The following is a 15,728-nucleotide window of genomic DNA, read 5'->3' on the forward strand; positions in this document are numbered from 1 at the left end:
AATTTCCATATATATAATATATAACTTCATTAGCTTTTTCATTTTCTCATTTCTTATGAAAATACAAGTTTTTTGATAAAGTATATACACTGTAAAATTTACTTCAGCAAATATTTAACCATCTACCATTTGCAGCTCTGTGCTCGGCACATGATGTAAATAAGAAAATGCTCATGTCTAGTTTTTGAGTTTTGTAGACAATGCTGCAGACACCGGGAAGATGGGTACATACAGGCTAATGGAAGACAAAGATCAGAAAGACAGATAACATCGATGATGCCCAGACCCTTTGGAATTAAAAATCATTAGTATCCAGATCTTGGCTATTGTAACTAATGCTGCTGTGAGTGTAGGGTGCACATATGCTTCTGAATTAGTGTTTCAGGGTTCTTTGGATATATTCCCAGGAGTGGGATCACTGGCTCAAAACACAGTTGCGTTTTTAGTTTTTTAAGGAAACTCCATATTGTCTCCCACAGTGACTGCACCCATGTGCATTCTTACCAGCAGTGCAGGAGGGCTCCCTTTCCTCCGCGTGCGCGCCGGCACCTGTTGTTTGTTGATTTACTGATGACAGCCATGCTGGCAGGCCTGAAGTGGTATCCCACTGTGGTTTTAATTTGCATCTCTCTGATGATCAGTGATGTTGGGCATCTTCTCATGTGTCCATTGGCCCTCTGTGTGTCCTCCAGTTCCCATCAGTAGATGATGGATAAAAAAGCCTTGGTACATCTGTACAATGGAATACTACTTGGTAATTAAAAAGAAGGAAATCTTACCTTTTGCCACAGCATGGATGGACCTGGAGAGTATTATGCTAAGTGAAGTAAGCCAGTCAGAGGAAGACAAATACCATATTATCTCACTTACATGTGGAATCTAATAACAGAATGAACTGACCAACAAAATAAAAACAGAGGCATGGATACATGGAACAGACTGACAGCTGTCAGAGGAGAGGGGGAAGGGGGGACTGGGTGGAAGAAAGTGAAGGGATCGCCAGAGGACATAAATGCGTGATCCATGGACACAGACACCAGTGTGGGAGAGGGAAGAGGGGCCAGGGGCTGGGTGGAGGTGGGCAAAGGGGAGGAAAATGGGGGCATCTGTAATAGTGTCAACAATAAAAATAAAGTTTAAAAAATCGTTAGTGTGTAAATTCCATCAGTGGCATTTCAGTCTCCAGGCAAACTTCTTATGTTTGGAGGTTATCCATCTGGTTATTCTGCTGTCCCAGAAGTCATCAGGGAAGGGCTGACCCAGTCAGAAAACATCAACCTGTAATGAAATCGTACTAACATTATGCCGGATGAAAAAGATGGTAACGCGTAAGCAGGCTTGGAGTGGTCATAGAAAACGGGTGCTTGGATTATAAGAACTTAGCCGTGTTTCTCTTCCTCGGGGAGAGACTGTCTGATACGCCTCTGTCTATGCTGTTAGCTTGGCAGGTGTATTTCTGTAGTGGACGAAAAAGAGTTTCATCAGCCCCCATGGCCTCATTAACACCATCACTGCGATGATCACACAGTGCATTGTGGGCACTGGGGGAAAAAATCGACCTGAATCAGTTGCTGAGAGAGTTTTCAACAACCAACCACCATGCTGGGCAGTCTAGACCTCTATACTATGGACCATTAATGAAAAATGTCTTCGGCCAGATGAGGAGAATTAGACCACAGAAAGCGTGAACCTAAGAAGCACAATCAGCAAAGTTCTCTAGAGAAAGAAACAATTCCAGAAACAGAAGATTTTAAACATCCTATGGAAAATTCTGTGTTAGTCACATTTGGATGTGTTTACTGAGTTCACAATTTCCCCTTTTCCAGGAACAGCTTTATCTCCTTTTTGCAAGCTCAGAGGAGTAGCACCTGCACGCACATCATGTGACCAAACTGGGGATGGCAAAGACTGGAGCCGGAGCAGCGCCAGTCCCGGAGGGACGGTTCAGGCTCTGTCCCAGAGGTCTGACGAGGTGCCGAGATGCTGGCAGCTGCCCGTAGCCCTATGGAGAGGCCTACGAATGCTTGGTGCTCAGAAGTTGATCCTAGTCCCTCTGGCCATGTGTGGGTGTCTGTTCATGTTCTTCAAAAAGCACATGAGCAAAATTTTAAAGTTTATAAGAGAAAAACATGCAGAACAGAAGAAATAGGTGGATAAAATTGCTGCTGCCGCTGAAGTTCCAGAAAACTTGTGGTTTGCTCTAATATGCCAGACGGCTAAGTTCTAGTTTACTTGGAAAGTTTCTTTATTTAGAAACTGAACCATGACCACGTATTTTGTTTGACCTCAATAAAGCCTTGACACAATCTTTGGTAGCCAAGCCCAAAGTTCACTACCTTCCTGGACATGAGTCAGCCCTCTGCCACGGGCTTGAAAGCATAATTCAGGAGCTAGGGGACCAAATGATGTTGGCCAAATTCAGGTCCTGCTCCTGTGTCCTGGCATCTGACATATGCTACATATGCTTGGGTTTTTTGTTTTCTATGGAGGGTATGTATTTTTAATCCAGAGATTGGCAAATATTGGGTTGGCCAAAAAGTCGTTACATTTTTTTCCATGCAGCAGTTCTACTAGTGCTTAGTTGTCTTTAACTTCATTCGAAACTACTTTGTTAGATTGTATTGTGACAGCTGTCATATTAGCATATGTGTAAAAAAAACTTATCTAAATTGGTGAATTTTTGTGCAGCCATTTTAATACTGAAGATGGAAGAAAATATGCAACATTTTCGGTGTATTATGCTTTATCATTTCAAGAAAGGTAAAAACACAACTGATACACCAAAAAAAAAAAAGATTTGTGTAGTGTACAGAGAAGGTGCTGTGACTGATCAAACATATCAAAAGTGGTTTGCAAATCTTCTTGGTACTATTGACATTTTGGCCAAATAATTCTTTGCTGTGGGACTGTCTTATGCATTGGGAGATGTTTAGAAGCCGGTAACGGGAGATAGCTAACATACTCAAAATATCCAAATCAATAAAGTTATAGGTAAAAATGAAAAATGTCTTTTTTTTAAGGAGAAAACTAAACAGACTTTTTGGCCAACCCAATAATTCATCTTTACTTTTCATTGGGGTAGTAAGTGAAGTTTTTCTTGTCTCTATTTCTACAGCAGAACAGTTCTGGGAAGCTTCTGGATTCAAGCAGAGATAGGAAGTCCAGCTTCAGAATCTATCAAGCACCAAGTTCAGGTCACAGGTATCTAAAAACACCTTTTTGAACTACTGGATTTCTGACATACTACTCACAGATCTGGCCTTAATTTCCCTTCTCATTTTAACACCTAGGTATGTACATATCTTTCTCTTTGTTTCTTTTGTTGATTCTTCTTCTCTTCCCTCTTTTCTTCTTTTCTTTTAAGGTTTGATTCTATATCTGAACAGCTATTTTAGATATATTTTACCCACCATTTTCATGTGCTTCTTAGATGAAGGTTGGGCACCTCTTTAACAAACTAGGTGAGATTTATGGGCTAATCTTCAGATTTAAACATGAAAAACAGCCCCCCAAATAAAGATAAATCAGAGTAAATAAGTCAAGAAAGAGGAGCACAAAGAAAACATTAAAAAATCAATGATAAAAAGTGAACCTAGTAAAATATTCAAATAATTATTGAAATCATAGTTGTGAATTTCAGTGTAATTGTAAGAAAGGCAGAGTGGGAAAATGAGTTCTAAAATAGAGTATATAGGGTCTAAAACAACAATAACAGCAAGAAAACTAATAAAAAGCCTGAAACATAGTTCAGGTGATTGAAAGGAAACTTAGAATTTTTGTTTGGACCCTTGCCCTATTGCTGATCCCACAATTTTAACAGTGTTTATGTCCCTCTGCACCCCACCCCACCAATGACAAGACCTTCAGAACATCTTTATTACCTTTGTTTTTAACACGTTTAAATGTAAAAGACATGTAGTACTTCACTGTTAACTATTTGTTAAAAAATAGAACTAATAACCAATGAGAGAAATGTAAATACATAATTTCATGGCTTTAAATTTCTAAAACATTACCCCCCTTTTCTCCAGGATATCTCTTATTTTTATGATTATTAACATCTGTGGATCAGGAGGAGCCATGTCAAATATTTGACATTTCCCAACTCATGGACTTTGGTTTCCTGTTTTGCCCTTTACTTTGGTGGGTCAAGAAAAGTTTGCAACTCTTTACGGGGAGAGATAAACCATGCAAAAGCAGCTGAATAAATTTCAGGTTGTTTGCCTGGCTGTCGTGCATAAAAATTGACCCAAATCTCTTTCTTTTAATATGTATTTTAGTCTTTAGCAATCCACTTTTATTTCGTTCAGCTGCCTTAAGACATTCTGTATCCACTATGAACAGAATGGAGAAAAGGAATTTCTTTATTGTTCTTCATTTGTCCAACTTCAGTGTTTCACCAAGGCAGACTATAGATTGCTTCGCTTTATTAGGCAACAAAAAGTTCAGCTCCAGCACATTCTGCCTCTTTCATCTACATTAGTCAAATATATCGTTGGCAGTTTTGTTTAGGTATTAGGAGTGAAAAAAAAAAAAATAGCTAACGGTTCCTCATGCAAGTTTAACCGCTGTGCTTACTTATTGTTTTTATTTATTGTTCTTCCCCCCATCTTTATTCCTCACGTCTGTAGGGCTAGCTGCATTTTCCTTGTTTAGCATCGCCCCCCTTATCCCTGGAGGTGAAAGGCCAAGTGCACAAACACAGGGTTTGTTTTATTCCCAACCAACCATAGAACAGTTACTTCCCTGCAGCATAATTGGCTTAGGGAAGAAAAGGCAGCAAACAAAACAAGTTCATCACGTGCAGCTTGGTCTGACTACGCCCCTCTTCAGCAACCAGCCTGGCTTGGGGGTAGACACCCATTTCAGGAATAAATGAAGAAGAGGCAGTAAAGAAATTTTAATCTCTGCCTTAGACAAAAAAAAAGAACCGTGCTTTGCAAGTGTTTCCAGAGTACTTTTTCCGATTTTTCTGACAGTAAGTACAGCTCTGTTTTGTTGTGCTATGCCAAATATGTGGGTGGGCGCTGCTAAAGTCAATCTATTTTTCAGATGTTTCTAAATACTTGTGTGTTTTATACTGAAGACCTAATGACAAATTTTTTCTATTGTTCCCAACCAAATGTATTGTAGAGATACAAGAGTATATAGGAAAGTTGTAAAATTTGCATCTGGGCTCATTGAGGGAGAATTCTCTGAATTTTTTGATATGCAAATCTAAAATGATTTCATTTTATTTCAAAAATTGAAAAATGTTATCTCTGTTGGTTTACCTGCAAACATTTGAGCAAAAATTACTTTCCCATGTGAGTTTTTTCTTTTCCTTCTTTTTTTAGAAACTTACTTTGTAGTTTGTTTTCTCAGTTATTAAAGGACTTCTGAATTCAGAAAATTGAGGTAAATTGTTTTATTCTTCGCATGTATCAAAGTAGTTGGACTTTGGGTTATTATCCCATGGCTCAAATCTTTTCATAAAAGTAGTTCAAGTCAGTTTGGAAGGTAAATACCACAAGAAAAGATTGAGTTAGGGTTACAGTTAATGGGCATAATTAATTATTCAGATGAATTTAAGTAATTTCACAATTAAGTATATGAAGTTTAATGTTAATTTGATGTAAATTCTGGGATTTCCATTTTAATGCAAAGAATAAGAAGTTATTAATCAGATGAGATACAATACAGATACTATATTCCTGTAGTTGAACTTCTGTTATGAAAGGTCCAAATGTGAAGTATCTCTCTGGTCCTGATATCTAATGATATCTTTTCCATTTTAATATTTTCTTAGTATAAAATGTGATAATAGTCACTTTCCCTCCCCAGCACTACCTACCAAATATCTTACAGTGCATGTATTTCACGTAAACTTTTACAATCATGAGTTGTAATATTCAGGTTTAAATATTGGAATATTTTAAATCCATTTTCTTTTCACTTCTTAAAGGTAGGAACTCTTTCCCATCAACTAATGATCAAGGTTTTTCTCATGACACCTTTTTTTCCTGGTTTATGCTCTGCCGTGTTTACTTTCTCCTTGTTTATGTAATGAACAGGTTAAATGCATAGGAAACAGAAAAGCGTGTATCAACAAACTCAAGCCCTTCTGCACAAAAACCTTCTTAGGAAATGGAGGATGAAAAGAGAGAGCTTACTGGTATGTTTGAGAGTTTTTCTCCTTCTGCAGTTAGCATTATTGCGTTTCATTTCCTCACGATTCTCTGATCTTACACTTTAAGCAACAGACTGGATTTATTGATTTTGAGGTTGCTTCTAGTTGTACTTGTTGAATTGAGAGACTCACAGCAGTTCTGAAAACAATGTAAAATTGTAAAGATAAAAGCATGTACTCATTTTTAAAAAATGAGATTAAGTAAAAATTTAATTATATGATAAATTGTAACAACTATTAAAGCTGCTATACTTTGCATGGAATACATTTAGACGCAAGAAATAATAAAAGTAGTGTCTAGCAGAAAATCGAAGAATTTTAACCTTAGAGACTTATTTTCAAGGCCATGAATTATCCACACAGGGACTATTTCCGAGAATTATGACCAAATAACACCACTGATTTTCAGTTTGAATTAGGTAGGCGGGCTGTCTACAGGTGACAGCCCCAAATCTCAGTGGCTCCACAGAACAGAGGTTTGTTTTTATTTTTCACTCTTTTTCCAGCCTGAATAAGGTTGGCAGTAAAAGTGAAGTGGGTTGGGTAGGTGAAGGAGTCTTCTCCACGCAGTCATTCAGGGACCCAGACTTCTTCATCTAGGGATTCTGCCCTTTCATTGGGCCTTGGAGACCATCACCAGATCCTCTTCATCCAGTCAGAAGAGCAGGAGGTAGAGGGACCTAGACAGGGAGACCAGCAGGGGTGTCCAACCTGTGGCCCACAGCCTGGGGACTGTGTGTGGCCCAAGATGGCTATGAATGCAGCCCAACACAAAATCGTAAATTTACTTAAAACCGTTTTTTTCTGTTGTTGTTGTTCATCAGTTTTCATTAGTGCTTGTGTATTTAATGTGTGGTCCAAGACAAGCCTTCTTCTTCCATTGTAGCCCAGAGATGCCAAAAGGTTGGACACCCCTCCTAGAGGGGTATGTTCCATGAACTAGGCCTGAAAGTGGCCTATATCACTTTTGCCCACATTCCATTGGCCGGAACTGCATCGCTTGGTGCCACTTAATTTCCAGAGGCTGGGAATACAGTCTAGCATTGTGCCCGGCAGGAAGAGATTACTGATATTGGTGAAACACTAGACAGTCTGTACCATTCAGTTCCTTTCCATTTTCTTTGATTTCCAACACAAGGATATGACAAGAATATCGTTATTTGCCACCATGAACTCTAGCTGGGATAATCTGTGTCCCACAGACTTTAGAATCAGAGGCTCGTGCATACAGGGATTGTCATCCTATTAGTTTATCGGATGGCTTCTTCACGAGTTCATGATCTAATGAGAAAGTGTGTTCCTAATATTGGGGAATGATGCGTGTGGCAACTATCTCGGTGTATGTCTTTCACTGGGTTCCTTTTGGTCTGAAGGAGAGCAAAGAGAAACCAACACTATGGTGAAATTGGAATTTGTTTTTAATTCTTTGATGCCAATTGAGCTCTTTAAAGGAATATAATCTAAATGTGTCCTTTTTCTCTCTCTGTGTTATAGGAATGGGGGTTCCCAATACTTCTAGGACTGTATATGGGCTTATTTTCATATTTAAAAGAAAATACCCAGTTTCCTGAAAAGCCTCCTGAGCAGCTGGGAAGGGTAGATAAATTTAATGACACTTATATACTTGTGTACACACCAATCACTAATAGAACCAACCAGATAATGAATAAAACAGCCTCCATATTCAAAGGTAAATGTACTAATGACAAAAGAATCACTGATATCATTTTATATTTTTGATAAGATGTGTATATGTTTAATTTGAAGTTACAGTGACCCATTATGCTAATTATTTAGGTATTAAAATAATATAGACATTTGGTTAGTTCCTTTCTTTCTCTAACAACAGTTAGCCCATTAAACCCCTTTTCAGCTTGATGGGATTCCAATTTAGGGAGACCCACATTTCTATTAACATTTAACTAAACCAATAGATTTGTAATTCCAGATTTGCAGAATAGCATCTAGGAAAAATATGCCATTCATGAATGTGGGTGTTTTTATCACAGAAATACAATGGTTAGGATTTATAACTCAGGGGGAAAATCTAAATAAAGGCAATTAGGTCATGGTCATACTAAACAGTACTTTTGAAACTATGAAAAGTGAGGATGGATAATCTGAGTCAAGGAACATGTATAAAGGACCCCGGGACAAAGACAGCTGGGAGGAGGACTGAAAGTGGAAGGAGAGGGTGGGTAGGGCAGGGGAGAGTAATGGGGGGAGGGAATGGGGACAACGGTAATTGAATAACAATAAAAAAATAAAAATAAAACCATAAAGATAATCCATGCTTGGTGCATTTGTAAACGTTTTTAAAAGCCTTCATCCTAAATGAGGTCACCATATACCTGAGATAACCAAAGTATGTCTTTCATTCACGGGGGAGCCGGGTGCAGCCAGGCTGCCTGCTTTTCAACCCTCCATTTTTCACAAATTGCTGGTTGTTAGGTATAGAGTCACTTTGTGCTCGTGGTTCCTGCATAAGGCAAAGATCATGAGATGTCTTTACTATAGTAACTTTGATTTCTTACTTTTTTTGAAGTTTTCATTTCTTTTATTTATTTATTTACTTACTTATTTATTTAATTGTTCTGCAATTATAGTTGTCCCCATTTCCTCCCCATTACTCTCCCCCATCCTACCCAGTAACTCTGACTTCTTATGCATACTTATTCTGGCATAACCTTTTTATGTACCTAAACTTGCCCTAAGACTTATTATTAAAAGAAAGCACTTAATTCTCAAGCACGTCTCCTGACTCTAGAACCTAAAACATTAAAATAAAAATTTCCCCTTTGTCTTTTGGGATAAGTTTTGTTTAAGGAAAAAAAGATTTTATTTTAATTCTAATGAAAAAGGTATGATGATATAGTTGAATCTCACGTTCTGTTTTGGTGAAATTCTAACCATCTTTTATACCTATTTTTATTTTGTAATTCACAGGAGCTAAAATCATTGCGGTATCAAATCAAACTTCGATGGATAAAATACTTCTAAACAATTTCCTAGACGCAGTGGGAGTCGTCTTTAGTGACACTTTACTTTATAAGCTGAAATTTTTTCAGGGACATGGCATTCCATTTATGAAGGAAGAACATTTCTCAGGTGATTTTCCATATAAAATGTCATTATGGAAGTTTTCATGTTTTTAACATAAGGAACGGGTGTGGATGGTCAATAGAATTGCTTTCAATGGCACTTGAAAAACTTAAAAAGCACATTTTATTGCGAAACTTTTTCCAAGGTCAATCATGTTATCCAGCTGGAGGATGGCGATCAAAAAGATCGTAGAGTTATCCAACATATATATACACACATATACTGAGGGTATACTAGGTGTTCAGCATTTCTCTTGGCCTTGAAGGTCGATGTGGACAAAACGCAGAGCCTGCTAGTATGAATATATGTGTATATTCATATATATGCAGTGCGCTCACAGGTGTGCGCTGTGAAGGATGTGGAGGGCGATGGAGAGTGGCAGGTCCCAGTCTAGCAGTACAGACATATATTCAGCAGGTATAGTAATGGTAAGTGCAAGAGAAGGCAAGGTCCTTCAAGGGACTTAGACCAGGAGTTCCTAATGTGCTTGGCAACAGAGAAGTGCTCTCTGGAAAAGTGATGTGTCAACGAATGTCAGAAGGAATAGCATGTGTGAGGTGCTAGGGTGTTGTGTTTCACGTAAAAGGGCAAATACGAAGGCCCTGCGGGGACAAAGGATATCTGCTAACGTGCATGGAAGAAGAGCAGTGTAACCGAAGAAAGAACACAAAAAGGAATGTAACGGGAGAATGAGGCTGAGGGTACTCAGGCCTAGGTCCTGTGGTGTCCTTTAGTCCTAGGGCAATGGAGAGCCGTCCAGGCACTTTAATCAGAGCAGAGGCAGGATTAGATCTCCAAGCCTCAGGCAATAGTCTGGATATAGCCTGGAGAGTGGATTGTGGAGGAGTGGGGAGAATGCCGCAAAATGTACCAATGAGCTGACGGTGGCTTAGACCAGAGTGGAGGCAGCGAGGCAGGATGTAAAGAGCTTTGAGGGCCCCTTAGGAAGCAGAATTGAAGTGACTAAGAGAATTGGCCTTTTTTCCCATTCCTTCACTGAGGGGCTACTATGTGTTCCACATTTTTCTTGGCCTCGAAGATGGAAGCGAACAAAACGCAAAGCCTGCTAGTAAGAATCCTAACAGTCAGGGACAGGGAATGAAAAAAGAAAAACAATGGACACTGCCAGGTGGTGATAAAGCAACAAAGTAAAAGAAAGCAGGGATACAAGACAGAGACTGAAAGAGCTATTTTAGATATGTCTATTTATGGTGGCCTGCAAAGACCTCTATAATGAGTTTACTTTTGAGACGAGATCAGGATGGAGGGAAGGAGTGAGCCATGCATTCCTCTGGAGGGAGAGCATTTGAGCACAAAAGAAGTTCTAGCACTGAAAATTTAGGATTTTCAGGCATAGCAAGGCGTCCAGTGAAGCTTGCTTTTTTTTCTTTTTCCCTCCCTAAGCCTCCCTATGCATGCTATGGTCTCCATGAACAGAGTTGCCTTATTAAGAACTTCCCTTTGCTTCTTTTTTCTATGTGGTTAAAGGTTCTCACTGATGGAGCCCCCTCTAGATTGTTTTCTCTTGGATTCCTGTGTCTTATTCTCCAAGTGCCCTCACCCCATAATGTTGATTCTGCTCCTCTTTGTGCCTTGCAGCTCATTGCTGGAAGACGGATTATCACTCGACATGTTCATTGGCCAAATACTTGTATACAGGATTTGTGGCTTTACAAACTGCAATTAACGCTGCTATTATAGAAGTAAGAAAAGTTCTAATAAATGCTGTAAACCCATTCCAGAAACATCAAGATCTTGATGAGAGGTGACACGTACTCAGGTTTTCCCATGGTTATATAGTGAAGCAGGTATGCAAGTGCCGAAGTGGGATTTAGGCAAAGGAACACATTGCTTTTTTTTAACTTGAAACTTTCCAGTAGTTATGGAATGAGAGGAAGTTGCAAAAACTAGGTCCAGGGTGGTCCATGCGCCCTTCACCCGGTTTCTCTAAATGGAAATAGCTTACATTTCCACTGGACAATTTTAAAACCAGGAAATTGGCATTGGTCCAGTCCCCACGGCTTATTGATTTCACCAGTTTCTCTACTTTAAATAATGATTTTGTTTGTTTAAACACTTTTAGATCATGACAAATCACTCTGTGATGGAAGAGTTGATGTCAGTTACTGTTACAAATATGAAGACATTACCCTTTATTGCTAAAGACGTCCTTCAAAATGAGATGTTTATTTTCTACTGCTTGCTTTACTTCTCCTCATTTATATATTTTGCATCCCTTGGTGTTACAAAAGAGAGAAAAAAGAGTAAGGATCTGATGACAATGATGGGTCTCCAAGATTCAGCATTCTGGTGAGTGACTGATTCAAATAGCAGCAACAAATAAGAGAAACAAAGAAGCAGTGAAAAGCGTTACTATCCCAGAACATCATGATTGAAACTCGATACATTGGCTACTTTCTCTTTTGTTCTGACTTTTTGATTTAGCCTTTCTTAAATTTTGCCATGCAAAATAGTTATTATACTTTGCTGAGCACTTTTTCTGTGCCAGAGTACAGAAAGCTAACGCTGTTACAGAACTACAGTTCACACGGAAGAGAGTGCACGAGTTGCCTGGAGTCAGATGGATGATGAGCTCCAGAGGCAGGTTGCAACCCAGGAGCCCCGATGGCAGCTCCCTGGCTGGGTCTGCCACAGTAACCCTTTGATTTCTGGAGAGTCCCTTGTGTTGAAGAAAGTATCATCTTCCAATGGCTAGCTTGTGTTCAGGGATTTGGTCACCAGGGACTTTTCTTTTTTTTTTTTTTTTGAGCAACTAAGTATCAGATGTTGGGGTTTAAAAGAGGTAGCCTATGTAATGTTCCCAGCACATGCAGTGTGTAGGCTGGCATACAGGAAGGGCTTAATAAGTGCACTTCCTTCATATATTGATATATTTATATTTTGTCCTATTCCATGAATAGTTTAAAGTGAGTAGGAAATTTTGAAATATATATGTGTGTATGTATCTATGTGTTTGTATTAAGATAAAAACAAATAATCGAGGAGTAGAAGCAAAGACCTAGCAAAATAATAAATAGGTAAGGTTGGTAGCTTTAAGCTGCCAAGTCACCAAAACTGAGCATTCTACAGTACCGTCAACTACAAAGTCCGTACTGTCTAGGAAAAGAGAAGAAAAGGAAAAAAAAGAAAGGAAAAATAAACAATTGCTCTTATTCCCAAAGAAACCTAATATTTTTCAATATTGAAACCTGGGAGATATTTTTCTATGTAATCCTCATATCAGGAAAATACTATTTAGGAATGTGGAGCTATCTGGGATGGATGAGGAACCATTTATTGAACAATCTTTTGTAAGATCCATGTTCCCTGAAATAAAAGTGTGGTCTGGGAGATTTTAAATTTTCTATAAATTATGTTTTACTAACAGAGTTTTGATTCTGATATATATGAAATGTGACATAGACAAAAAGGAAACTGTCTTTCAATAAAAAAGAAAAAGGAAAAGAGCGTTTTTGTAGTGAAACTTTGGGAAGTACAAAAGAATGGATGGAGTATGTTAGGAGGGAAGACAGAGGGGATCTGTCTGAAAAAGACCCTCCTTCAGCCCAGGGCCTGTCTTGTGGGGCAGCATCTCTGCAGTCACCTGAAATAGGCAGGACCAAGTCGGCTCTAGATGGAAACTGGGAAGGCATTGGATAGTTAGATGTGGATCCATCTCAGGGTAACTTCTTCCTAGTATGCACGGAACCTGAAACTTAGCAAGATGAAAATGTATGTAACCATGAGAAAACCTGAGTATATATCACCTTTCCTCAAAATCTTGATGTTTCTGGAATGAGCTTACAGTATTTATTAGAACATTTCTTATTCTATTAATAGCAGCATTAACTGCAGTTTGTAAAGTCACAAATCCTGTATACAAATATTTAGCCAATGAACATAAATATATAAATACATATATGTGCATTTGCATATTTATAGCATATATTTAACATATATTAAATATATACTAAATGTATAATATATAATATATATTTAAGGATATATATATATATATATCCTTAAACTAACAAGGAAAAAGATTCTGAAACTTTTTAAATTAAATACAGAATGACTATTTCAAATAAATTTTGGCTTCCTTAACTTTTATAATAAATGTGAAATGTAATCAGGATTTATTCTTTAAGTATGACATCTGTGTTGCTTTGTTGTTATGAGAAGGTTTTCTTGAGTTTAGTAACATCTCCCCCCACCCCACCCCAGCTCTTCAGTGAGTTTCTTTTTCTAGCTAATGTTTTAATTTCCTGTGCTTGTAATTCCCTATCCTGTGGTTTTTCAATGACTATCTATTGTAGTTCCCTTATGTTCTCAGAAAGTGGCTTCTGCAGATGCATTACGCTTTTTCAAAAATGCTGTTTCTAATGCATCACTATAAGGACATGAAATTTAAAAAGAAGTCTCATAGCCATATTTTTCCTGATATATCCACTTGGGCAAGGAACACACATACACAAAAATAAACAAATGAGACTACACTAAAAAATTATATTTTTGCCAATTAAAAAATGAGCAAAAGACCTGAATAGACACTTCTCCAAAGAGGACATACGGATGGCCAATAGACATATGAAAAGATGCTCAATGTCACTAATCATCAGAGAAATGCAAATTAAAACCACAATGAGATATCACCTCCCACCTATGAGAATGGCTATCATCAATAAATTAACGAACAACAAATGTTGGAAAGGTTGTGGAGAAAAGGGAACTCTTGTGTACTGTTGGTGAAAATGCAGATTGGTGTAACCACTATGGAAAACAGTATGGAATTTCCTCAAAAAATTCAAAATGGAACTACCTTATACCCCAGTGTTGCTGCTTTTGGGAATATATCCAAGGAAACCCAAAACACTGATTCAAAAGGATATGTGCACCCCTGTATTCATTGCTGGATTATTTAGAATAGCCAAGATTTAGAAGCAGCCCAAGTGTCCATCACTAGATGATTGGATAAAAAAGCTGTGGTACATGTACACAGTGAAATACTACTTAGCCATAAAAAAGAAGGAAATCTTACCTTCTGTGACAGTATGGATGTACCTGGAGAATATTATGCTAAGTGAAATAAGTCAGTCAGAGAAAAACAAGTACCGTATGATTTCACTTATATGAAAATCTAATGAACAAAATAAACTAACAAACAAAATGGAGATATACTCATAGGTACAGAGAACAGACTGACAGCTGTCACAGGGGAGGGAGTTTAAGGGGCTGGGTAAAAAAGTTTAAGGGATTAAAGAGAAAAAAAACCCTCATAGACTCGACAACAGGATGGTGATTACCAGAGGGAAAGGGGACTGGGAAGGGGTAGAAGAGGGCCTGGGGGGATAAATGGTGATGGAAGGAGACTTGACTTGGGGTGGTGAACACACAATACAATGTACAGATGATGTGTAATAGACTTATACACCTGAAACCTATATAATTTTGTAACCAATGTTATCACAATAAATTCAATTAAAAAATAAATCTTGAAATTCTCAAAAAGTCACATAAGCAATAAACATGTTCTACTGGGACATATGGATGCCAGCTCCCAGTTTTAATCCTTTTGCTATTGTGTTCAGCTGTTGAATTCTTATTTACTGAGGCAATTTTATGTAGAGGAAAGAGCTCTGGACTGAGCAAAGGCCTGTGGCTTCATCTTAACTGTATTGAATGGTTTTACTCTGTTGACCTGAATAGGCCCACTAACTAATAATAGGGACTGAAGTTTACTCATCTGTACAATGAGAAGTTTGGACTGAAACACACTATAGGCTTGTTAGATCTAAGGTTGAATATTATTTCTTAATAAACACCTCCTAAAAAATGTGACCACCAGCATATCTAAAGCAAAACAGTGTGGACTCTTAAGGTGTACCATAATTTATATCAGTTTAAATAAAGAAATTATGAACAGGAATGGCAAGAATGGAATGGGCTTAGTGGAGCTGAAACTTCAATTTTCTTCTGGTAGGGAGGGTGGAGGTGCTGCCGGCTGAGATCCCCAAGAGTGGCCAAATTATCAACGCTTCCGTGGTGACCCAATGGATTAGCACTGTTAGGGTTCATCCAATTCTGTAATTAGAACATTTTGGTGATCAGTAAAGCTGGAGATACAAAATGCTTACTCCTTTAATTCAGCAGTTTTACCCAAGAAAAATTGTGCATCCCCCTCCACCAAAAGACAAGTATAAGGATGCTCTTAGAAACCTTGTGTTAGAAAAAGAAACAACCAAAATCTGTATGGGCAGCACTTCGGGATATATTCATACAATGAAATATTATCTAGCAGTGTGTACTATTGTATATGTTGACTAATAAAGGCAAGTTGTGGAAGAATCCATATGAGATGATACCATTTATACAATGTTTGTACTTTTTATACAGTATGTGAACACAGAACTGGCACCTAGCCAGTAGGCACAACCATGCCAATGTATTACTAATATTT

At 38.1% G+C, this 15,728-nt stretch overlaps 1 protein-coding gene across 6 annotated transcripts in view; it reads left to right on the plus strand.

Moving 5' to 3' along the window:
- The first annotated feature begins 4,790 nt into the window (after positions 1 to 4,790).
- The window catches only part of ABCA6 (ATP binding cassette subfamily A member 6), a 52,977-nt gene continuing 42,039 nt past the window's right edge, over positions 4,791 to 15,728 (plus strand). Inside the window, exons 1-7 of one of the 6 annotated variants that reach the window (XM_045182473.3) lie at positions 4,791 to 4,978; positions 5,337 to 5,397; positions 6,054 to 6,154; positions 7,664 to 7,859; positions 9,116 to 9,277; positions 10,871 to 10,974; positions 11,355 to 11,581. In XM_045182473.3, coding sequence (XP_045038408.2) covers positions 6,059 to 6,154; positions 7,664 to 7,859; positions 9,116 to 9,277; positions 10,871 to 10,974; positions 11,355 to 11,581 — 785 coding nt within the window. In that variant the 5' untranslated portion in view covers positions 4,791 to 4,978; positions 5,337 to 5,397; positions 6,054 to 6,058. Of the gene's footprint in view, positions 4,979 to 5,336; positions 5,398 to 6,053; positions 6,155 to 7,663; positions 7,860 to 9,115; positions 9,278 to 10,870; positions 10,975 to 11,354; positions 11,582 to 15,728 lie in introns of those variants that run through there. The other 5 variants (XM_045182472.3, XM_045182468.3, XM_024573392.4 and 2 more) reach the window with 5 other exon arrangements.

This window comes from Desmodus rotundus, chromosome 9, assembly GCF_022682495.2.
Source record: "Desmodus rotundus isolate HL8 chromosome 9, HLdesRot8A.1, whole genome shotgun sequence".
Lineage (NCBI taxonomy): Eukaryota > Metazoa > Chordata > Mammalia > Chiroptera > Phyllostomidae > Desmodus > Desmodus rotundus.